The 26165-nt window shown below is 36.6% G+C and overlaps 1 protein-coding gene across 3 annotated transcripts in view; it reads right to left on the bottom strand.

Moving 5' to 3' along the window:
- psmd14.S (proteasome 26S subunit, non-ATPase 14 S homeolog) overlaps window positions 1–25814 on the bottom strand; it is a 57014-nt gene extending 31200 nt beyond the window's left edge. Inside the window, exons 1-4 of one of the 3 annotated variants that reach the window (XM_018237264.2) lie at window positions 25713–25768; window positions 19416–19528; window positions 17466–17517; window positions 1139–1210 (exon numbers count right to left, since the gene is read on the bottom strand). In XM_018237264.2, the coding sequence (XP_018092753.1) occupies window positions 1139–1210; window positions 17466–17513 (120 nt within the window). In that variant the 5' untranslated portion in view covers window positions 17514–17517; window positions 19416–19528; window positions 25713–25768. 3 annotated transcript variants of the gene reach the window in all.
- Between the last annotated feature and the right edge of the window lie 351 nt (window positions 25815–26165).

The raw sequence follows: 26165 nt of genomic DNA, 5'->3' as shown, positions 1-26165 counted from the left end.
GATGTAGAAAGTGGCATTCTTAAGAAAACTGCAAGGTAGAAGGTGAATAGTAGAAGAGCTAAACACAGCTAGCATTTTTTGTTGCAAGCAATAAAAAAGAGGTTGCATAGGAAGACTAATAAAATGAAAAGCATAAAAAAAATAAAAAGATCTAATGTAATATATTAGGTATTTATTTGGCGTGTTTATACAAAGACACTGGTAAGTTTTATTCACTCCATCTTAATTTTATTGATTTCTTTTGTTGGTTTAGTCATCTGTGCTACATCCCCTGGCTTTAAATATACCCTAGGTCACGCTCTTTATTATGTTACTATTTTATGTCTCCTATTATGTCTCCCACCCAGATCCTTGGTTTCCAATTTAGATAATATATACCAGCAGCCTATCCCCTATGTCCATTAGCACTTGTTTCCCCATGCTGTGAACTATTTCTCCTCCCCTTGTTTCCCCTTCCCCCATATACTTGGCCCAAGGGCATCACTTAGTATCCACACTTCCCCATAATCTGAACAGCCGTATACAATAATATTTTACAAATTTGCCTGTCTCTGTGTTTTTAGTTGTTTTTGCTCCCGTTCCACATTGCCTCATGAAGCAGGAAAGGCCTGCGAAACGCGTTGCAATACTGTTTTGTGAATAAACTATTATTGAAAATTACCACTTTCGTTGGTGTCTGCTTGGAGGAGGTAAGTTCACTACTACCTCCTCTGAATTACCCATTGGGTTTTTAAGTGCTTTTAGCTATTTTTATTCTTTTGGAGCCTCTGTTTTGTCTTACTACTATTAGGTATTTAATGTTTTATCTCACCCTTTTATTCTGTGACATATAATCCAAATTCAGTTGAGTTACTATTTTCTTACTTAACAGAGAAAACCGCATAAAAGTATAAACAGAGTGCAATAATTAGATTTAATTTTAATACTCTATTATATCATATTATAATCATAGTTTATGCCACTATTTCCCCAGCAAATTGGTTTTAACCAAACTTCAGTAATTGTAATCTCACCAATATATTTACTATGATTCATAATTTTGCAGTAATTTCCAATAGCTTTAAACTTTGCTGTATAGCAAAGCATCTGTATAGCGTATAGGTAGAAACAAAAAAACAACAAAAAAAAAACAAATTACCTTAAGCAAAGCCAGGGAGGAGATATAAACCTGTTCGGCAGTATCCACTGCAGGAGCATCAGTGGGAGGGCCCTGGAAAACGAATGACAACTATAAGCACTGTTGCAAAGAAAAACCCAAAAAACAATGGACTGCATGCCTCTAGGTCAGTGATCCCCAACCAATGACTCTTGAGCAACATGTTGCTCACCAACCCCTTGGATGTTGCTCCCAGAGGCCTCAAAGTTGCGAAACCCTGCTCTAGGAGGAAACAGCTGTAAAAAAAATATGGTTTAATAGCAACAACTCAAATATATGTGATATTAAACCAAGGATTTACATGATAAAATATAAAATACAAAAATCCAAAGTTGCCAATGCTCTCCCCCGAGAACCCCCAGACAGCCAGTCAGTTGAGAGAAATACTGTTGGACAGAGATGCAGGTTATTTTGTCAAAATTTGCACACCAAATGCATTGAATGGAAATAAGAAGCATTTGTCATTCTACCACCGCACATAACTGTAATTTCAGAAAGGACAGTATTGTGCCCCCTAAGATCAACACACTCCACTATGAGGCTGTCATTTTTTTAAAAAAAAAAAATGTGCATGGAAACTACATAAGTTAATCATCTTCCTAGTAGCTTTTTAAAACCCCCTCAAAACAAGTTAGCCAGAAAGCTTTGAAAAGCCCATCTCCCATCGACTTCCATCCAAATAATCCAAGTTTTTAAAAATGATATCCTTTTTTTCTGTATTTATAAAACAGTACCTTGAACTTGATCAAACTAAGATATAATTAATCCTTATCGAAGGTAAAACAATCCTACTGGGTTTAATTCATGTTTAAATCGTATTATAGTAGATTTAAGGTATGAAGATCCAAATTACAGAAAGATCCATTATCTGGAAAACTCCAAGGTCCTGAGCATTTTGGGTATATCTGTACAACAATATTGTCATGGGACTACACCTTAAGCTGGCCATACATGTAAAGATTTTTAAAAGATCTTTCGTTATCGTGAGACCACAATTATCTCAAAACAATCTTTTAAATGTATGATTTGTCCAACTATTTGACAATTTCAAGCGATATTGCCAGGAAAATTGAGGGTAGCTGCCTGCTTGGTCCTGCAAACAGATAGATTGCACTGGGACCGATTTTTTTAACCTGGCCAATCAATTTTCTGACAGATGTCGGACGACGATGCACGATCGTTCGATTCCCACTAACTTCACGATAATTTGTCGGATTGCACTGAAATTGATCGTTCACCAACGAAAAATCTTTGCGTCTGTAGGGACCTTAAGTCTATATAATAGAATGGTAGTCGTAACCTATCTAGTATGACATTCTCACCCAAGAAATCACACTTAGGTGCTCAGTTTTGCTCTTAGGAATATCAAGGAAAGCCAACAAGCACTGGTCTCTGTTGCAAACTGTTATTTATAATGCCTTATTAGGTTTTAAAAAGGCATAGGATATCACTTTTCCAACAAGACAATTTTTTTTTTTCCCTGCTAGAACTGCCACGACTTATATAATTACCTAACAGACCTTGCCCATTATCCTGCAGCTGTGTCTTCTCTGTATTCTGTACTAAATGTAAAGATTTTTAAAAGATCCAATTGTTATCGTGAGATCACGATTATCTCGAAATGATCGTTTAAATGTACGATGTGTCCATCAATTAAAAAGACCATTTCAGGCGATATTGCCAGCAAAACTGAAGAGAAGCTCCCTGCTTGGCCCTGCAGACACAAGATAGATTGCACTGGGGCCGATAAAGATTTTTTAACCTGGCCGATCAATTTTCTGACAGATGTCGGCCGAAAAATCGTAAGACGTACGATCGTTTGAATCCCACTAACCGCATGATAATTTAGAAGGATTGGTCGGACTTCGCTAAAATCGGTCGTTTGGCAAGAAAAATCTTTGCGTCTATGGGGAGCTTTAGTCTTGTGAATTACCAATGAGGATTACCAAAGATGATTTTTGAGTCTGACAGCAATAACTACCCCTGCAGGTAATACCCGAACATAAGGATTGACTGCAGCAAAGAGAAGAAGCCTAAAGAAGTAGTTTAAAGGGATTACCTTTGAGGTAACTATTAGTATGATGTAGAGGGTGATATTCTGAGACAATTTCAAATTGGTTTTAATTTTTTATTATTTGTGGTTTTTGAGATATTTAGCTTTTTATTCACCAGCTCTCCAATCTGCTGTTTCAGCAATCTGGTTGCTAGGTCCAAATTACCCTAGCAACCATGCATTTATTTGAATAAGAGACTGGAATATGAATAGGAGAGGGCCTGAATAGAAATATTAGTAATAAAACGTAGAAATAACAATAAATGTTTTGCCATACAGAGCATTTGTTTCAGATGGGGTCAGTGACCCCCATTTTAAAGCTGGAAAGAGTCAGAAGAAAAAGGTAAATAATTCAAAAACTATACAAATAAATACTGAAGACCAAATGAAAAGCTGCTTAAAATTAGCCATTCTAGAACATACTAAATGTTAGTTTGAAGGTAATCCACCCTTTTAAAGCAGCAGTCCCCAACCTTTTTTGGCCCGGGGACCGGTGTAGAGCCAAATCTTTTTGCAAGTACAGGTGCCAGGTCGGTGTCCAATTCATCGCACCTCGTTAATTGGTCGCTAGGCTCGGCGGTCAAGTTCAAGACTATCCGCAGCCTGGTTCTGGGCCGCGGCCTGACGGTTGGGGACCCCTGGTTTAAAGTGTGAAGCATTCCAAGCAACTTTGGGTAATCTGATGCCATCTATTCAGAGGTACCACTATAACTTTTTACACAGTTCTAAGCACTTCACAACAGTCAGCAAATTATCGGATAAATAAAATCATTTTCAAAACTGGTCTGGGAGTTATATTGCCTTGCTCATTTTTGTTTTATTTCCAACACTGTTCCAACACTTAATACAGTTCATTGCTAAAAATCCTTTGGTGGTGTGAACAGTTGGTTGCACAGAAGCACTACACACTGGATTAAAAAATTCAGTTTTGCTAAACAAATAAATAAAAAAAAGTCACCACAATCAGAGCAAAAAAAGCACAAAAATGTCACTCAAAATGCATTCACTTTTTTCAACCTACTTTATTAAATTTAAAATTCTTTTCAAATGCTATTTTTTGAATCAACATGTCTCTAACAACTGATAATACAGACCCATGCCCACATGTATTGTAAATAATTGCATTTGTATTAATTGAATTAATTAATTTGTATACATTTATATTAATGTTTATTAAATATTCACCAATAAAGGATATATGGATAGATGGAGATATATATATAGATAGATAGATAGATAGATAGATAGATAGATAGATAGATAGATAGATAGATAGATAGATAGATAGATAGATATAGATATTGTCAGGAAATTTCAAGCATGAAAAAAGTAATAAATTACTTCATTAGAGAATATGCCTGTGTAATGGACTCAGTGCTTTTTAAAATACACAGCAATCAGAGCAAAGTTCTATTATGTTTTTTATCCTTTAAAAAAACAAGGGCGATCAGTTGCATTGTTATGCCCTTCCATACGCCTAATTATATTTCTAATTATGAAGCTGAAATTGCGCAAGAGACCTGACAACAAGGTCCTTCTTAAGAATGATTTTACAGCATTCAAACCAGTGGCAAAATTAGAAATAGGGGAATGTAATAATAAAACCAAAGAAAGAAAACGAACAAAGCAAATGGCTTTCTTAGGAAGCCTGTACCAAGGCACTCGAAAAATGTGACGGATTTATATCTAAAAACTAATATAGCTGCTTCTTTCTGCTGCTGTCTAAAAGTGTTAGTTAGGGTGCTGACCTGCCTGCAGGGCAATAATCACAGCCTTCAGTCAGGACATTAAATCCATCCAAAGCCTGGTGCACCGTCATGGGATTACACATAGTAACAATGCAGGGAAACGATGATATGATAATGCAATAAGAAAACGCTCTGAAAGCCTTTCTGTGGAATTAAAGGAACAGTAACACCAAAAAATGTGTGTTTTAAAGAAATGAAAATCTGTTGCCCTGCACTGGTAAAATTTAAATTGAGCCTTTTCTCATTTGAATGGCTGCCCCCATTGCTACACAGCAGCTTATTTATTTAAACAATAGGTGTATTTCTGAAGCAACACAGCAGTTTTACCAGTGCAGGACAACACTGCATTATAATGTTATAATACACAAAAGCCATGAATATCTTGTAAGTTATATCCTTATAAACAGAAAGTACCCCCAGTTGCAAAATATAAGGATATTAGAAGCTACCTCAGAGTTCCTTCTGCCTCGTGTTTTTATATGGTCATGAAACTCCTCGGTAACTTATAATATCCTTATAATTTACAAGAGGGGGTACTTTATTCACTATATAATACACAAAAGCCATGAATATCCTGTAATTTATATCCTTATAAACAGTGACTATTATAAACAGTAATGATGGCATTTTTGTCACAACTAACTACATTTTTTTCATGTTACTATTCGAGACTATGACATGCAAGAAAGTTATGAATAAAGTATTTAAGAGATCATACTTGGGACGTTGGACTATTTAAACATCAAATAAATGCTCGAGAGATGATTACTGATAAGAGAACCAAATAATTATCTAAAGAGTTTGAGATATACAAATATATATATATATATATATATATATATACACATACATATACACACACACACGCTATTTACTATAAATAGTTTACCATAAAGTGGGGCACGTGAAAAAAAAAAAAGTCGTTGTGGTATTTCTGTTTAACTGCTATTTACTGGCTCCTTGGTTTCACATGGACAGTGCTTGTTGACAAAGTGCTACAAGAGGCACTTGAGATGGTAACAGCACAAACCTAATGTGTTATCTACCAAGGACTTTTAGCAAATTTGTTAACATTATTAGCCATTTCACTTCACCTTCCTGTTAGTGTGAACTTCCAGCACTTACTTAGCCAGGTTTATTAAATACCTGCTGATTAAACAAGAGTCAGAACGACAGAGAGGAAAACTGCAATGCAAAGCTGATCTCTGTTTTCTGTAAATAAGACTGGAAACTAATAATAATAAATAATCACAGGCTTTAAAACAATCCAAATTAAATACTTTTGATATTAGTACAAATCCTTTGTTTCAACAAGATGCGATGCAAACATCATTTATGTTATGCATTTAATATCTTTAAGTTAGGTGTTAACGGTTGATTATTTTCTCAAGGAGGTGTAAGGTCTTGGAGAAGTAAAAAAAAAAAGTATAAAAATAAATAAGAACGATATGCAGATAATGAGCTTTAATGAAGGGCGATGTGTGTGTTAGTGGGGGGATGAAACTACAGCTTTTTCGAGATCTGATTACCAAACCCAAAGGGCGCAGTACAGTTATAATGTGTAACATTTAGCATTCCAATTTCTTACAATGTACAGGCTTAACAATACAAATTGTAAGCATCTTGCATTTTTAGATGGTGGGGGTTTTTTTTGTTTTTTTTTTAAAGGTACTCTGCAAGCCAATATGCAACCTTTTAATACTTTAATTTCATGAGCATTAAACAAGGAGTGTGAAAAACAAGCTGCATGTAAACTACAGCTACAGCGTCTGCTTCAGTGACTAGCTGCGGCAACCTGTTATAGGAGGTGTTAATTGGCAATAGGAGTACAAGTCAGAAGCTTGTTCCCTATTGTCCAAACTCGGCAGAGCTTGGTCATTAGAGGGAAATGAATTCTTTCCTGCTGTTTTTAACCCTAGATGAGTGGGATTTGATCTGGCAAGCCTTGTTTCTTAACCCCCCCCCCCCCCACAATGTTCTATACCAGAACCAAAGCATTTTACTTTGAATATTTAAATTTTTCTATATTTATTACAGATATTAATTTTGTAAGCCTGAAGCTTGTATTATTTTTGCACATGCAGTCTTTTAGACACAAATCTCTCCAACCAACCCATTCATTCCCATTAGACATATTTTTTTAATTGTTGGGTTGGTTGAAGAGATATACTAAACAGTATGTTACAGACGAATATCATTTATCCCAACCAATATATTTAACACATTTCCAAAAGATTTGGCAACAATTTTTTTTTGCCTCAATGGAACCATCAAAGCAGTCCTCAAAAGCTTTTTTTATTGTGTACTTTCAAATGGTAATATCAGAAAAATATTGGAATTGACTAAGGAGGATATGAGAAATTATAGTTTAAACATTTATTAATTTTCTGCATATAGTTGCTTTGTTTTATCTGCCAATGGATGTCAACTTTTCAAGGTTTATTGTTCACTTCTAAATGCATTTTAAATTGCTTTTTAAAGGGGGTTTTCACCTTTGAGTTAACTTACAGTATGATGTAGAGAGTGATATTCTGAGACAATTTGCAATTGATATTCATTTTTTTTATTATTTGTGGTTTTTGAGTTATTTCGCTTTTTATTCAGCAGCTCTCCAGTTTGCAATTTTAGCAATCTGGTTGCTAGGGTCCAACTTACCCTAGCAACCATGCACTGATTTGAATTAGAGACTGGAATATGAATAATTAGTGACCCCCATTTGATAGCTGGAAAGTCAAAAGAAAAATATATATAATTCAAAAAGTATAAAAAAAAAATAACGAAGACGAATTTAAATATTGCTTAGAACTGTCCATTCTATAACATACTAAAAGTTAATTTAAGGTGAAACACCCCTTTAAATTACAAAAAAATGGTCTACTTAGTACAAGATAAAATATAGAGATTGGAAGAGATTTTTGTTTTACAATTTTAGGTGTACATATTAAAAATAAAGAAATGTGAAATTTCTGTAAATTTTAGAGATGGGCATTATAAATAAACCTTATTTGTCCTCAAAATGCAAGTAACACACTTGTCTTTTGGAGTACACATTTGTTTATCTGGTGCTTTTTTAGTGCAGACAAAACTGCTGCATGTTTTAAAATTAGTGAAATTGGTTCAAAATAAAATTGGATTCCAGATTTATAGAGAAAATCATGTTTATTAAAAAAAAATTGCCCACCAACATTCTGACAATGAAGTGAGACCTCAGGCCATTAACACATCTTTAAAGAACACCCCACATAACCCAGTTGGTGGCCAAACTGACCAGAGCACTTGTGTTTAACCTCTACTGATTGCTAGCAGTAACTGAGAACTCAATTTGTATTACTACATCTAAAAAAAATAAATTCCCCTTTTTGTGCAATCAGGCCTAATTCTGTAAACACCTAATTAATCATCATTTTAATTTGCTGCAGATTTTTTTTTTCAGTCATAATCGAGGCAAACAATAAGCAAATCACTAGAGAGAAAAAAAAAAAGGTGTGACATATTTTTAAGAACTATCTAATGACCTTAATGATGTCATAAGTGGCTCTCCTGTGAGTGCAGATTCGCAGGTCACTGGATAACGAGGACAAATACATTTCATATTTTTTCCCATCAAAAAGATTGTACATACTTACAAAACCAATTACCGACTCTTCATACTGTAACTTTTATATTAAAGTAGCATTGCTGGGATTAAGAGGTTATTTTCAGTTTATTTCAATTATTTATTTTCATTTAAAATATATTGTCGGTTAAAAATATTATATGTATAGTTCATTGCAGGATAAATTGCCTGGGTGCAAAATGCAGAAAAACATCCCTTGTCTTCGTTTAGGATTAACACAAGAAAAATACCTTGACAGAGCAAGACTGGTTACATTTTTATAGAAATTATGTCATTGAATGTGTTACTTTGTAGGTATTCTTGAAAGTAGAATCTATTATCCTATACACATGGACTCCTCAAAATAAAAAATACAGCATGTTGTTCGGCTTCTTACCACATTCCCCATGGTCTCTTTGTCAAGAGCCTTTTGTCTCCACGAGTAGCCCAATAATATGCTGCCTACACTTGTATCACTTGAATGCTAAGGGCCATCCCTTCTAAAATGAAATTACATCAAACTGCCAAGTGATTTGCCAGGGTGGTAGAAGGTGAAAAGTTGAATGCTGCAGAATGATCTTAATAATTTACCAAAGGCAAAAAGAAGTTGTAACAGGTCTTAACTAGGAAACAAACCTAGGTGTTCCTAGAAAAATGGCTGGATAACCAACCTATTGTAACAATTCTTCTCAGCTGTACCGACAGCCTCAGCTAGATATGGTGAAACACAGATTAAGTTTATCCAAAACTGGATCTACATCTGCTCTGTTGTGTCATACTCACAATGATTCAGTAACTTTGTAGTGGCAGTGCATCACAAGATCCATTGACCAATACAGCTATTGGCTTTTAAACATTTTTGTATTCTAAACACATCTTAATCACACAATCCAACTGTTTTGGGACTACATACAAAGCAATATCATGCCGATCTAGGTAAAAGCTGCTACTTTCCTATTGATCATTACATAGGAGAATTTGTAAAGCTGTTCCAATCAATACACGCTCCTTAAAGGAGAAGGAAAGGTAATTTTTTAAACCTATCTTTAAATGTTGCTTGGGTGCTCCCCTCCTGAACCGCATTACTTTAGCTGCCCAATTCAGTCTCCTGCATTCACACCGTCCATTTGAAGTTTCAGCCCTTTCCAAACTTTGCGGCCACCATGTTGGCCGAGTGCATAGTTACATAGTTAAATCGGGTTGAAAAAAAGACGAAGTCCATCAAGTCCAACACCTCCAAATGAAAACCCAGCATCCATACACACACCCCTCCCTACTTTCATATAAATTCTATATACCCATACCTAAATTAACTATAGAGTTTAGTATCACAATAGCCTTTGATATTATGTCTGTCCAAAAAATCATCCAAGCCATTCTTAAAGGCATTAACTGAATCAGCCATCACAACATCACCCGGCAGTGCATTCCACAACCTCACTGTCCTGACTTTGAAGAACCCCCAACGTTGCTTCAAATGAAAGTTCTTTTCTTCTAGTCTAAAGGGGTTGCCTCTGGTACGGTGATCCACTTTATGGGTAAAAAGGTCCCCTGCTATTTGTCTATAATGTCCTCTAATGTACTGGTAAAGTGTAATCATGTCCCCTCGCAAGCGCCTTTTTTCCAGAGAAAACAACCCCAACCTTGACAGTCTACCCTCATAATTTAAGTCTTCCATCCCTCTAACCAATTTAGTTGCACGTTTTTGCACTCTCTCCAGCTCATTTATATCCCTCTTAAGGACTGGAGTCCAAAACTGAACTGCATACTCCAGATGAGGCCTTACCAGGGACCTATAAAGAGGCATAATTATGTTTTCATCCCTTGCGTTAATGCCCTTTTTTATGCAAGACAGAACTTTATTTGCTTTAGTAGCCACAGAATGACACAACGTGTTATCTACAAAGACCCCTAGATCCTTATCATTTAAGGAAACTCCCAACACACTGCCATTTAGTGTATAACTTGCATTTATATTCTTTTTACCAAAGTGCATAACCTTGCATTTATCAACATTGAACTGATTTTCCAGTTTGCTGCCCAGTTTTCCAATTTAGACAAATCACTCTGCAAAGTAGCAGCATCCTGCATGGAACCTATAGTTCTGCACAATTTAGTATCATCTGCAAAAATAGAAACAGTACTTTCAATGCCCACCTCCAGGTCATTAATAAACAAGTTGAAAAGCAAGGGACCAAGTATTGAGCCCTGCGGTACTCCACTAACAATACTGGTCCAATTAGAAAATGTTCCATTTACCACCACTCTTTGTAGTCTACGTCCCTGTTAGCATGCGCTAACTTTAGTCCTCCCCCATTGCCTGTTGCCTTGTACCAACTGACCGCAATATCGCCACTCGCATGGGGGAAGAAAAGGATATTGGACGCATGCGCAGGGCTTACCAATTTTTTACTGCGCGTGTGCCAGCCCTATTAGAACAGATTTTGATAGCGAGAGGGATGGATTTTCTTTTATATGTACCTTACAAATTTTTTTACTATGATCTTGGATTACAGAAAGAGGGGAAAACGTATAGAGCAAGGAATCCTGTAAGTATCTCTCCATTTCGTGGGCAATCTATACAACTTTATTTGTATTTTACCTTTCCTTCTCCTTTAAAAAAAAATCAGGTCCCGCTACCAGTGACGTATGTTTTATTTCTCCTTTAGCTCACCTGCTTTCACACATACTTTAGTTCAGCTGTGTACTGAAATAAAACTGCCCATACATAGACACAGGTTCCATTATAGAAACTGGCAAATGCACCCCTGAGCAGTAACCCATAGCAACCAATCAGTGATTAGATGATCGATTAATTGGTTGATTGTACTTGGTTACTGCCCAGGAGTAAATTTGCCAAGAGTTGATAAATATCATGAAGAAAAAATCAACATAAGGATGGCAACTTTCAAACAAGCTTTCTATAAAGCTTTCTGTAAAAGCTGTGGGTATTCTTTGTCAGCTACAAAAATGCAGAGTAATACAATGTAGGACTAAATCAGTTTGGGGTTGGCACTCTGTAATTCAAGTGTAGGACGAAATCAGTTTGGGGTTGGCACTCTGTAATTCAAGTGTAGGACTAAAGTTGCATTATGATGAAAACTCGAAGTCCCAACTGTCCATTACAAAGGCCAACCACTTAATTCAAGAAAGGCTATGCAGGCTGAAATATGCCAACACCTTGTAGTGCCAAAAGCTTTTTAACATTTCATTTGTATTGCAAAATATTCATTTTAACATTGATGTCCTATGTTACTCTGTTTAAATTTTGGTTCTTTCTTCCTACCATTTGAAAGTGGTGTCAGTTTCTTTTAGCAGAACATTGCTAGGAGTGTACCCTGATACACACTGCAAAGAAAACGTTCACATTTCTGCAAGTAACGTGTTGATGAAATTGGATAGATCAGATTTATGATGAAAGATCAAGCAACAGGTTTAAACCTGTGGGAAGAACAATTGGATTGGAATATGAACGGAGAAAAACCGTTAAACCTCACTAATATATTTGAGCATGACATACAAATGTACTGCTTGTTATCAAAGCATTTGTTAAGGAAAATTTGTGTATATATATATATATATATATATATATATATATATATATATATATATATATATATATATATATATATATATATATATATATCTGTATATATCTGTTAAATTTGACAGGGACATTATATCTGGTAGATGGGGCTGAAACAAATAACAAATGTGACCAAAATGTGGTCACCCACAGAATACCATCCATCTACACAGTACAAAGGCTTAAAAGATAGTAAAAATATATTTAAGAAGAAAAGAATCCATAAAGCGAGAATTACTTTAACAGGGGATCTCAAAAGTAATTCTCCGCTATACAGATTCTTTTATTCTTAAATGTATTTTAACTTTACTTTGGGGGGGGGGAGCTCCAGGTGAACTTTCCCTTTACTGGGTAATTATATGTATATATATATTTTCTTTTAAAAGATAGTAACACCAATAACAGTAAAGCTGGTGTATTTGCTTCAGAAACTCTACAATAGTTTACATACACAAGCTGCTGTGTAGCCATGGGGGCAGACATTAAAAGCTGAAAAAGTAGAAAAGGCACAGGATACAAAGCAGATAACAGATATGCTCTTTAGTATACAATGGGATTCTTCAGAACTGGTATCTACTGTGTATCCTGTGCTTGAATGGCTGCCCTATGGCTACACAAGTAGCTTGTTTATATAAACTAAAGTTGTGTTTAAAGAAAAACGAAAACCTAAAATATAACAAACAGACCATAGGTTTAGAAGCCCTATAAAAGCAGTGATCCAGGCCTTCAAAGTTGTTATCAGGACATTCATCTTCTTCTGAATTTATTAGACCAGATTATGCTAGTGCCAGTGACATCACACATGCTCAGTGTGCTCTGGGCTGCTTATGAAAAGTTCAAAGTAAGGGTTGTCACGTTATACAAGGCTGATGCAGAAACAAAAGGGCTATCATTAGGGCCACTACTGGCGTGTGGTTGCCTCTGCAGTCTCTTTTGAAATAAATGGGATTAAACAAACTTTGTTATGGACTAGTGATGACCGAATTTTTTTTGCTAGGTATGGCCATAGACTCCAATAGGAGAAAAAAATTGTTGCACTTCAAATTGCCCCTATGACTTCAATGCATATGGCAAATACACACATTTTCTGCGAAACAGGTCAGATTTGCCCATCACAACCAATAACAACTAAGCAGCAAGTTTCATTTAGTGATCACCTTTTTAAAAGCAAATATCTTATTGGTTACTATTGGTTATTGTACTGGAAAAACTTTATGCCTTTTATGACACAAATAAATCAAGATAAAATCTACTAATAATATATGGGATATTTTCTTTTACTCGTTTGTTATCGGGATACACATAGCAACCTGAGGGCTACAGAGTAGATATTATTACTGGCTATTTAGGAAAAAATAAATCTCTATAAATGCATTTCGTACCATTCAACGCAGTAATGGAAGTGGATGCTTGATTGGCAACTAGTTCTCTGTTCAACTTTCCTTTAAACGTGAATGTGACAAGTCTCAGTGACGAGCAGATGAGAGACTGATTTCCTGCAACTGCCAGGTCTTACAGGTCTCCGTATATATTATGACTGTGTTCTCAAAAGCTGTAGCAAACAGTTTCTAATAACCAGCCCCAATGCTGGGAATTCATCTTCCAAGTGCTAAGATTTGAATGCCATTCATAATGCCCTGATCTGGAAAAATCCCAACTATCCCATCTGATAAAATACTTTCACAGATGGAACAAATTGATGGCTAATTGGCAACTACATTACTGAAACATAATAATGGCGATGCATGTTTACTACCGCTCAAAACCAAAAAGCAAGGCATTTGCGAAGGCTGGGAATTATTTAAAGATTAAAGGGGAAAGGGGAATGCATCATGTATAATATATCTGTGTCCATACAATCAGAGAAAACTGAAGAAATAAGAAAAATGTTAGGAAGACCTTTTAGATTTAAATGCATATAGGGACAAAAGCAGTTAAAAATAGAATTTAAAAATGCTCACAAAAAACTGAGCAAATGCATTTACTGGATAAAGCAATAAATGTGAGTGCCCTCTAGTGAGCAGATCATGAAACAGAAAAACAAGCTTGGTTGATCTGGCAATACATTTGGAACTAAACATCACAAACTTAGGAGACCCACTAATACGCTTTTCACAAAAACCCAATCAGAACAGCTTTGGGATACTCTACTTTCCTACTCGAATTAGGTCTCTTTCATTGTCATTTACAAGGTACCCCATCCAGGTCTGGACTGGGATTTAAAAGAGGCCCTGGCATTTCAGACACACGGAGCCCACAGCCCAATAAATAGTGATCTTACAGCAGCCCCTCTAACATTTGCCAGAACCCACAGATTGCCAGTCCGGCCTGACCCATTCTCCAAAAAACAACAACTCAATGAATGATATTACAGTGTACTCCAAGGGGAAGTTATTTTTTTTTTTGGTCAAAACTCTCAAATTCGAATTGTGAATAATCCAAATTTGATTCAAATTTTAATTTGAAAATAGTGATGTATCAAACCTTGACCCTTGGACCAATTTGAATTTGACTATTTGCCACCTAAAACCTGTCAAGTTCATGTATAAGTCAATGGGAGAGGGCGAGTGACCCATTTAAAGATGTTAATAGCCTTCCTGACATTCGAGTTTTTTTCTGAGAAAAAAAATCAATTCGAAATTAGTCGACTTCGATTCAAATTCGATTCATTCATGTTTTAGATATTCAATTTTTTTTTATTAAATAACCTCCCAATCAAATTTTAAATATATTCAAATTTATTAGAGTTTAAAATAATTCACAAGAATTTGAAATTCGACTTTTGATAAATGGGCCACAAAGTGTAGGACATCCCTACAACCCAAAACATAATATTATGCTAGGAGGTTCACACAGGGCAAACTGACAGACAAGGTAAGATTGTAGATAAGAAACAATAATGGCAGAGACATGTGCTGCTATTTTGGGAGATTAGTCGCCCAGCAACAAAAATTGATTCTTCTTCGGGCGACTAATCTCCCCAAGGAAACTTCAGGCGACTTTAGAATGCCGAAGCGATCCGAGTGCCATCCTGCCGGCGATTTACATTGTAGCCAATGGGAATGCAGTTCAGGAAGATTAGTTGACAAAAGAAGCGATTTGTCGCTGGCTGACTAATCTCCCGAAATAGCAGCGTGTGTCTCTGCCGTAAGGGGATAAGGAACGGAGCAATCTCAACTCAAGAAGAGAAGATTTTTACATGTTATGTATACACCCTTTTACTTTACAGGACTGCTGTATGTTGGTAAACTATTTACCCTGGGGTAAAACCATAATCAAATATACATTTGAAAGGATGTAAAAACAAAAAGTCATGGCCCTATAGGGAGACGGTCCAAACCAGTCACCAATAGATTAAGACTGACTAACTTTATCTTGCATTTCTCAGAGAAAACGTTTCAGAGCCATGTTTTGGGGCTACTTCGAAGCACTTACACCCTTTATTCAAAACAGATTCCAAAATTGGTTCTGTATGCAATTCACTATAAATTTTATTTCATATATAAATTCATTTTGCTCAATTTAAAACACAATCAATTGTATAAAGCCCATATGTCGACCTTTCAGACACATTTTCTCACATTTCAAGAGACAGATGACTAAAGCTGGAATTAAGGACGATTGCTTTTGATTATAAAAATCGTCTGATGCTTAGTTATGACATCATTAAATATGCGCATTAAGAACCTCTAATAGAAGTCAGATTTCACATGAAAGGTGAGAAAACCATCTGACTTTTCCAAAGCAGGCTTTGTACTGGGGCATTACAGACAAAAGTCAAATACATAGAGATGCACCAAACCAAGATTCCAAGTACATTTGGCATGGTTCATACTTGGTTCAGGAGAACACTCAAAAGTCATAAGATTTTACAGCTCTAGACAACCAAATGCAAAGTGTTTATTTTTCTAAAACACAAATTTGAATATGCCTTTCAATCAATATTTAGTAAAATATGTGGATTTTTTGAAGCCAAAGTATATCCCTACATGTCTTAAAATTGGCATCAATTTCAATGGCCTGTAGATTTAAAAAAATTAACCAAGAGGAGATACAATTAATTAATATGTTAAAGGAGAAGGAAAGGTTTTTTTTACTTGGGGGTGCCAAACGTTAGGCATCCCCAAGTGATCGCATGTATTTACCTGAAACCCCAGGCCAGTGCTCCTTTTAGGAGAAAACTGCACCGGCATGGGATTTTTCCAGCGAGCACCATGGAGTGATTGTCTTCCTGCTTCTTCTTTCTTCAAATTTCCTGGTGCAGAAGCATGTGCAGCAGAAAGAAATAGCTGGCTTTTTCATTTAAGTTCACAAGAAAAAAGAAGAAGCAGGAAGACGATCGCTCTGTGGTGCTCGCTGTAACAATTCTGGGCCAGTGCAGTTTTCTCCTAATAGGAGCACTGGCCCGGGGTTTCAGGTAAGTACATGCGATCACTTGGGGATGCCTAACAAATGCAAAATGTGTGTGTGAACCAGCATGTTGGCACATTCACATGTAAATACATATATCAGATACAGGTATATGTAAATATTTTAATAGACCTGGGAATTGACTTTTTTATTAATTTGTTGTTCTGTTCTGATATAAAGGAGTGCTACCCTGGTAAATGGCGCAAGCTCCAGTTCTCTGAATTAGTATGAAGTTAAACTCATACTACGAAAGCTGCAGCAGGCACGGACCAGATAACAGAGTAACATAGCAACCTGCTACTTATGGGCCTATGTACAAATGGCAACGTACAGACAGTAGAATTTTATAAAGCCACCAAGTCATTCTATATGATTGTGTGCAATGCAAGTGGCAAAATGCTGAGCGCAGGTGCAACACACAACTTCTGTTACCTGGTGTAAAGTACAGGGATTCTAAAATACAGAGATCTCTTGTGTCCAAACATAAAGCTCCTAGGTGCAAATTGTAAACTGCTTGGTGGGTTTCAGATTTGAGAGCACAGCATTGTGCATTGGATTATTTGATTATAATGGAGTCTACTAATTCTGAGCTTTCTGGATAATGGGTTTCCGGATAACGGATCCAATACCTGTACCAATTTCTGGCCTATTTTGCTAAACTATGAGCAGAGCCTGTAGTGAACAACGGCTACCAATTGTGTATTGTGTGTAGATTGATCATCAGGTATCTAGCTTAAAAAAAGTACAGATATGTTATTTTTCCTACAAACAGAAGGCAGTTCAAGATTTAAATGGATATAAAGGAACCCCTACTTCTGTAAGCTGCCTACAGCTCTTTAATATGATATTGTTGGAGATCATATACTGTAGATTGTGCACAACATGAAAAAAACCAAATTATTAAAAACATGACTGACCTGGCCAAGTCCAGGCATCCCTCCTCCAAGCCTTAAAAGTCGGTCCATATTCCTAAGTGAACAAAGACAGAAAACAGATCTGATTAGTTGTTTTTTCTGTATAATATTCACCTTCAGTCACTCAGTGTGCCAAAAATATTGGTGGTAATTGCAACACAACAACAGTCTTCCTGTTAATTAACACCACATTTTAATTCAAGAAGCTGTCTTCTATGCTAATTAACAGACCTCATTTGCTTCTTTATGGGTTGGTTACCCTTAACCACAAAGCCAAATATTTTATTACTATTTTAAGGCAGCATTTGCTGAATATTTACATTGTGTTACTTTTACAATGTTCATAAGTATGTGCCTATACTATTGTTAGGGTACAATGATTGATTCATATTGCATATTGCATTGCATAGATTGATATTTTAAAAACTTCACATGGAAAACAATGCTCCTTATTAGTATATCCTTCAATAATAAGGGAACATCGTGTCGGTTAGTATAACAATAAAGATTAAATAATAGTATGCAAATAACATGCAAGTGTAATAATAGTTGCCACTTTGGGTTGCATATTTGGCAACATACTCTCCAATTGTTAGTTTAAATTTGTTGATTCCAAATTGGGATCTACCAATTCCAGGATTTATTACGGGAATACCAAATCTGAGATTTGGCCAAATCCTTTGTGTTCAGCCTAATCAAATCTAAACCATGAAGTCATATGACGTTTAAGCTCTAGACAAGTCAACAACTTAGATTTTTACTCAAATTTAAATATGCAAATTGACCCATGGATTTGGTTCAATATTCTGTCTACTCATTGGCTGATGATACCTAGCATTTGTGTTCTCTTGGTTTTTAGCCAGAGGGCAGACTTGTAGGAGAAATTGATGGTTATATCTAATATATCTTTTGGGGGTGGTTAGCGGCTAGTGCTAACACTTTCCATATTATTGGCTCTGGCACAAATACGGTTGTTCAGAAAGAGCGATCTTTAATACATCTTCTAGACAAACGGAGTCCCCTCCAATCTGATATGTTATATTATTAGAGCTAATCACCAATGAGAATCTGGCTAGGACTCATGCATGCAAACAGACAAATGAAAGGGGGATACTGAAAGAGTTATTTGATTTCAGAATTCTTAATTGTTTAAATTGAGAATGTGCATACAACTTTTCAATTTCACAATAATTCCCCTTTAAGTACTTAATATGGAAGTGTTACGTTCGGGAATATAAAGTCGCATACTACAAGAAAAGTAGATTTTATAAAATGGCTTTTTTATATGAAGCAGGGTTTTATATATGGATTGTTTTATGTGATATACTTTGAAGACACCTGCAAAGCTTAGGACTGTAGATTCCCTTTAAAAGCAAAGTAAGAATTTAAGTAGAAGGAAAATGTAAATCACAGAGGGGTGCCAAATGTTAGTCACCCCCAGTGATTATAATCACATAACCGGATACCCCAGGCCGGTGCTCCTGATAGCAGGGTACATCTCAGCGAGCACCATGGAGTGATACTCTTTCTGCTTCTTTTTTCAAGCAGGTGCCCATGCACAGTAGAGTGAAAAGCCGAACTTTCACCAAAAAGCCATCTTTTTCACTCTGATGTGCATGAGTCTGCCCAGAGCATTGAAAAATAGAGGAAGGGGATGAATAGGATCACTATGTGGCACTTGCGAAGAAGAACCCATGGCCAGTGCAGTTTTGTGCTAACAGGTGCTCTGGCCTGAGATGTCAGGTGAGTGATTACAATCACTGGGGGATGTCCAACATCTGGCAGCCTCCCCAGTGATTTACACTTTCCTTTTTCTTTAACCACAAAAGCTTGAGTATGGACTGTATGGTCCATCAATCATGTTAATAAAACGGAAATAGTCACTGGATAAGTGCATAAAGGCAGCACCAGGTGTTCAGCATTTCTAGAGAATAAAAAATACATCAAATATACCCCAATAAAATTAGCACAAAGACTTTCAGGATTCTTTTTTTCCAAAAGCACAAAAATGTTCAGTTTGGGGAAATAAAAGGAAGCATCTGAAGGAATTCATCTGTAAGAAACAACTGTGGGCACAAATATACATTTTGTTATTCTGATTACTATAAATAACACATATGCTGCTTAATTAAGGAAAAAATAGCACTTGCATGGAAGCCATCCAATAGAACTGTCTACCACTACACTGGTAGAATGCAACATTGTCTGACATTCCAAATGACAACAGGCAGCATTAACCTGTCAGAATATCAAAGTGATGAGAGATTAAACAATGGTTTGGTTCTTTCTGGCAGCAAAATACACTGGTTCAATGAAAATTCTGTTTCTACAGGAGGCATTCAAAACATTCATACGCATGTGAAATAATCAATTTTTACTTGCTCATCCAGCTCTTTACAGTTCAGCCATACACATGGAGGACCTTTTGGGCAGGTGTGGTTATGGGTAGAAAAGTGTGCCCGTGTCTTAAGTATTTTATACTGAATTGTCTGTTTTTTGGTAGTCCAAACACAAAGGGTGATTGTCAAAATCTGGCAGACAAACTGACCAACACCTTAAAGGAACAGTTTGGGTAAATAGATATGCTGTGCGAAATAAAAAAATGTTTCTAATATTGTTAGTTAGTCAAAAATGTAATCTATAAAGGCTGGAGTGACTGGATGTCTAACGTAATAGCACACAACACTACTTCCTGCCTTTCAGCTCTCTTGGTTTCCAAGGATTGGTTAACAGGCAGTAACCAATTAGTGACTTGAGGGAGGGGCACATGGGTCATAACTATTTGCTTTTGAATCTGAGCTGCATGCTAGGGATCAATTGCAAACTCACTGAAAAGTTATGTCCTATGTGGCCCCCCTTAAAGTCGCTGACTAACTCAGAGTTAGAGAGCTGTTAGTAATATAGTTCCTTAGGCAGAACTGCTCAGTATTGATTTCAGTAGCAATTTCTATTAAATTTAAAGGAACAGTAATGTCATAAAATGAATATTTTGAAGTAATGAAAATATAATGTACTGGTGAGCTGGTAAATCTGGTGCGTTTGCTTCAGAAACTCTACACTTGTTTATATACACATAGTATAGCAATGGGGCAGCCAGTCAAAGCTGAAAAAAGAGAAGAGGCACTGGATGTAACAGATATGCTCTGTAGCATCCAATGGAATTCTTCAGAGCGTATCTGTTATCTACTGTGTATCCTGTGCTTGAATGGTTGCCCACATGGCTACACAACAGCTTGTTTATATAAACTATAGTTGTGTTTCTAAAGTAAACACACCAATTTTACCAGTGCAGGACAACAGTGAATTATACGGTCAGTTCTCTAAATCACTTCCAAGCATTCTGTTGCCCACCATGGAAATATGGACAAAAAGTCCAGAATCTTGCCTTGTGTCATCAGCCTAATAGGATTAATTAGATGTATTGAAAATATTAAAGATAAGCAGGCACAGAGGAAAATCAAATCATTTATTTTTCAAATAAGATATTATATGAAAACCAAGTGCAAATCAAAATAAAGATCATTAGAAAACTATACAGCCCTACTCATGCATGCTCTAGACATGCATAAATTTATGGGGAGAAAGGCATTAATTGAAGGTAATAAAAATTCTCATACTAGTAAGAAATAACACACCCTTAAGCTGGCCATAGACGCAAAGATCCGATTGCACGAATCCTCGATTCGTACAATTTTCCGACCGTGTGTGGAGAGTCTCGAAATCTTTTGTCCCATGGAGATCGGTCGTTTGGTCAATGGCCAGGCTAAAAGATTTGTCAGCTGCCGATAATTTCTCTGCATGTATTGTCGATCTGACAATTTTCAGTGGGGGACTGTCACCAGCTTTTGTCACACATAACTTCCGTATGATTGCTGTAGGGATAGAACATCGGCTGATCTGTTCTTTTTTTACTTTATTTGATCTGAAAGGTTAGTGGCAGGTCTGGAGATGAGGATTCGAATGATCGGATCTTCGCATCTACGGCCAGCTTAACACTTGGATCAATAAGAAAATATTGTCTTGCGCTGTCTTTTTAGATTCATGAAGTTTGGAATGTGAGTATATTAGACTTGAGTGGAGAAAAGCCAGGGATAAATACATCAATTGGTTCCCACAGAATAACTGTACCATAACAAAATCGCAGCATCACTGAATATTGAGTGCACCCTATTATACACAATTTTAAAATATATACCCTAGTAGGTCAGAGAATGGAATGAGAAAAAAAACTGATTTCGAAGAGAGTCATGAACCTATTACAGGGTGTGAATCATGCAATGCTGCAAAAGCTTTATTCTATTCCGGTTATAGTTAATATGTGCAGTGAGGAAAGGGTTATAAGACTTGTTTTCAATGAAATGGACAACATACACTTGGCTAGACCAGATTTTGTTCCATCTAGATCAAACTGTGATTTTTAATCATGTGCAGTATATTTAAAAAATGGAAGGTGAATATGAAATGCGAAAAAAAATGTTTAGTTCCCATTTTAAATAATTCAAGTTACAATTCGCGAACAAAAGGTAGCCTGAAAAAAACAAAGAAAATACAACTGGTTGCATACAGACCCGTCACCCATCTAACCAGATGGCCATTAAGATCACTGATCATACTGAAACTGCTTAAAGGAACAGTTCATTGTAAAAAGAAAAAAAAAACTGGGTAAATAAATAGGCTGTGCAAAATAAAAAAAAATTCTAATATAGTCAGTACGTTAAAAGTTTAATGTATAAAGGCTGAAGTGACTGGATGTCCAACATAAAAGCCAGAAAACTACTTCCTGCTTTTTAGCTCTTAGTAGGTTGGTGACTATAAGGGGGGCCACATGGGACAGTGAGTTTGCAATTGATCCTTAGCATGGAGGTCAGACTCAAAAGCAAAAGATATGACCCATGTGCCCCCCCCCCTTCAGTGGAAACCAAGAGAGCTGCAAAGGAGGAAGTAGTGTTCTGGCTATTATGTTACACATCCAGTGACTCCAGCCTTTATAGATCTTATTTTTGGCTAACTGTATTGAAAACATTTTATTTTGCGCAAACTATTTACCCAATTTTTATAATGAACAATTTTTTTAAATGGATACGGTCACAGAAAAACATGTTTGTTTCAAAATGTCAGTTAATAGTGCTGTTATTCAAAAGAGCAAACAGATTTTTCTTATAGCTATTTTTTAAATTGGATGTGGCTAGACATATCACCAGTTTCACAGGTGCCCACAGTCATGAGACGTGATAAACTTTAGTCACTCTTTACTGCTGCACTGCAAGACAGATTCCCTTTAAGCTTACTAACATATCTTTAGGGGGGGGGGGCTCCTTTTGCCTAGACGTATTAGAGCTCAATATTAAAACCACCAGAAATCCTGTCACTCTACATGCAGAATTTGTGCAAAAGGCAGTTTTTTTTAGATTTTGTTTGTACTTGAATCAGTTATTTGAGTGAGCTCTACTACAGTCATATGAAAAGGTTTGAGAACCCCTCTCAGCCTGCATAACAATTTACTCCACTTTAAACAAAAAAAGATAACAGTAGTATGTCTTCAGTTTTCTGAAGAAAGATTTTTAGTGAAGCAGTATTCAGTTATATGTAATTAAATCAAATGTGAAAAACTGGGTGTTTGAATGCATGTGTTTGAATGCATGTAACTGCTCAATACTGATTACTGGCAACACCAAATTGGTTGGATTAGCTCATTAAGTCTTGAACTTCATAGGCAGGTGTGTCCAATCAAGAGAAAAGGTATTTAAGGGCCCTTACTCACAGGCGTTTGAAGCTGGGCTCCCCTGCATTCTCAGGTTGGGACGCAGCATGTTGCATTTTACTTGCGTTTGGTGCTTACATTCGTCTGTGTGAGTACAGCCGCTCCACTGCGACTGAACACATAAAACCGGACGCAGGGGAGCGCAGCTTCAAACGCCTGTGAGTAAGGGCCCTAAGGTGGCCAATTGCAAATTGTGCTTCTGTTTGACTCTCCTCTGAAGAGTGACAGCATGGGATCCTCAAAGCAACTCTCAAAAGATCTGAAAACAAAGACTGTTCAGTATCATGGTTTGAAAAATGATGATTTGAAGCAGGCTGTCCATGCTCGGCAGCCATCAAATTTAACTGAACTGGAGAGATTTTGTATTGATGAATGGTCAAAAATACCGCCATCCAGACACTCATCAAAGGCTATAGGATGCTGTTACATTTGCAAAAGGAGGCTCAACTAAGTATTGATGGAACATGTCTATTGGGGTGCCCAAAATTTATACACCTCATTTTATGATGCAGATTTTCTGTTAATCCAATAAACTTTGTCACTGCTGAAATACTACTGTTTCCATAAGGCATGTTAATGAGAAACATAACCCCAAAGAATTAAGAGGGGTTCCCAAACTTTTTTATATGACTGTACATCTGCTAGGAAAGGGAGCCCCCCCCCCCATAAGATTTATTGGATCATTCATCTGACACCCAACTGCTGCATGAAGATAGAATGAAGAGAAACAGATGCGGAGAGAGGAATAGTGAATATAAACTTTATTTCAGAAACAATGCATTGAATTTTTAATTGATTGTATTTAGAAAGTTTCTTACTTTAGTATGAGGTAGCTTGTATTTAATTTTCATTTTAGCGATAGTTCCTCTTTAAAGGAACAGTTCAGTGTGAAAATAAAAACTGGGTAAATAGACAGACTGTGCAAAATAAAAAAAACATTTCTAATATAATTAGTTAGCCAAAAATGTAATGTATAAAGACTGGAGTGACTGGATGTCTAAAATAATAGCCAGAACACTACTTCCTGCTTTTCAGCTCTATAACTCTGAGCTAGCCAGCGACTTGAATGGGGCCAGATGGTACATATCTGTTCAGTGAGTTTGCAATTGATCCTCCGCATTCAGCTCAGATTCAAAAGCGACAGATATGACCCATGCCCCCCCTCAAGTCTCTGATTGGTTACTGCCTGGTAACCAGTCAGTATAAACCAAGCGAGCTGAAAAACAGGAAGTAGTGTTCTGGTTATTATGTAACTGCAGCCTTTATAGTTTACATGTTTGGCTAACTAACTATATGAAAAACATGTTTATTTTTATACTGAACAATTCCTTTAAGGGTGGCCTGCCCCATGACAGATTGATTGGGCAAGAAATCAAAAATAATCAGAGTTCAGAGTGCATTACATATATGTTGGTCGAAAACTGGCCAAGAATATCTGGCCCCGTCCCAACTTCACCGAGATCCTGGGGTCAGCAGACCAACATATGTTTGAATACACTGCTAAGCCTTTGTAAATATGCACATGCTGCTTTTTGTGCTTTCCTCTCAATGCATTTTAGATACAAATAAAGAATATATGTAGAGGTAATATTTGAAGTAAAACAGAGATAGAACAAACAAGAAAAAAAAAAGACAACTTCACCCAAGAAGTAAACAGAAAAATAAAGTATGGCTATCTAATTTGCCACAGGCTGGCCCCTCATGCTCCAGTTTCCTGACTGTCATATGGTTGACATCAGTCAAGATGCAGGACCAAAGTTAGAGCTCAAGGGGCCCAATAAATTGCAAAAAAAAAACAAAACAAAAAAAAACAATTTGTATAACCTGCCACATTTTTTGTTAAAATAAAAATTTAATGGCAGATGGATAGAGAGAGTTGTCGGTCAACACAGATAAGGTTACACATTAAGTAAAGGGGAAGATCACCTCTTAACTAACTTTTAGTATGTAATAGAGGGAACTAATCTCAGCAATGTTTTAACTGGTCTTCATTATTTATTCAGTAGTTGTCTGCCTGCATTTCAAGATGCTATTTATTATGGTTAACTTGTCCCAGTAAACAAAAAAAAAAAAAGACATTGCCTATTTGCCTGTGAAGATTCCATTAAATTGCTGTTCGTATTGGTTTTCTGTTCCGGCCCACTCCTATTAATCTCCCATTCTGACTTCTTCACTGCATCATAGTTGCTAGGGTACGTAACACCTAGCAACCATACAGCATTTCAAATTCCAAGTCAGAAAGCATCGAAAATGCTTATTCACAAATCATTAAAAAGGCAAAGAAGACCAACTGCAAACAGCATTAAACGATTGCTCTCCGCATCATATTAGAAGTTAAGGCTCAGGTAAAGCTGCCCTGTAATGCTGTGGGCCCAGTGCAAACGCCATGACTTCACAACGCTTGCCGGGATGAGTATGCAGTATTACCCGAGCCAACTGCTAGGCTTCTCCAATTGTTCAGCTATTAAAATATAAGAACATGTACATACAGCCCAATGGTCCCGCGGTCCCGATAATCTTAACACAACCCACAGTCCCGAATCACTACTTACACAAAGCCGGTATTAGCAAGCAAATTGCTTCTGTCTTACAGGAAATCCCGAATCAGAACTATCATCACGCGAGACTGCGGCGTCATTACTACGCGTGTGCGCCATGATGCATCACGCACACGTCTTGGGAGGTTTACGCGTATGGATGGCACGCTGCCTCAGTATAGTCTAATAGCAGCACTGTAGTGATTTTCACTATCAGTTTTTAATTTTGTAGAATAACCTTTTTTTCAGTTTGTCAACAGTCCTTGCTGGCTTCAGATCAGGGGCGTAGCTACAGAGAAAGCAGAACATACCTCCCAACATTTTGGAAATAAAAAGAGGGACAAAAAAGTGTGGCGATTTTGACCACGCCCACTTTGTGGCCATGACCCGTAATTGCCATGTTTA

Source organism: Xenopus laevis, chromosome 9_10S (genome assembly GCF_017654675.1).
Source record: "Xenopus laevis strain J_2021 chromosome 9_10S, Xenopus_laevis_v10.1, whole genome shotgun sequence".
Classification (NCBI taxonomy): Eukaryota; Metazoa; Chordata; class Amphibia; order Anura; family Pipidae; genus Xenopus; species Xenopus laevis.
Note: the sequence above shows the minus strand (reverse complement) of the source record. Positions and strands in the feature narration are given on the sequence as shown.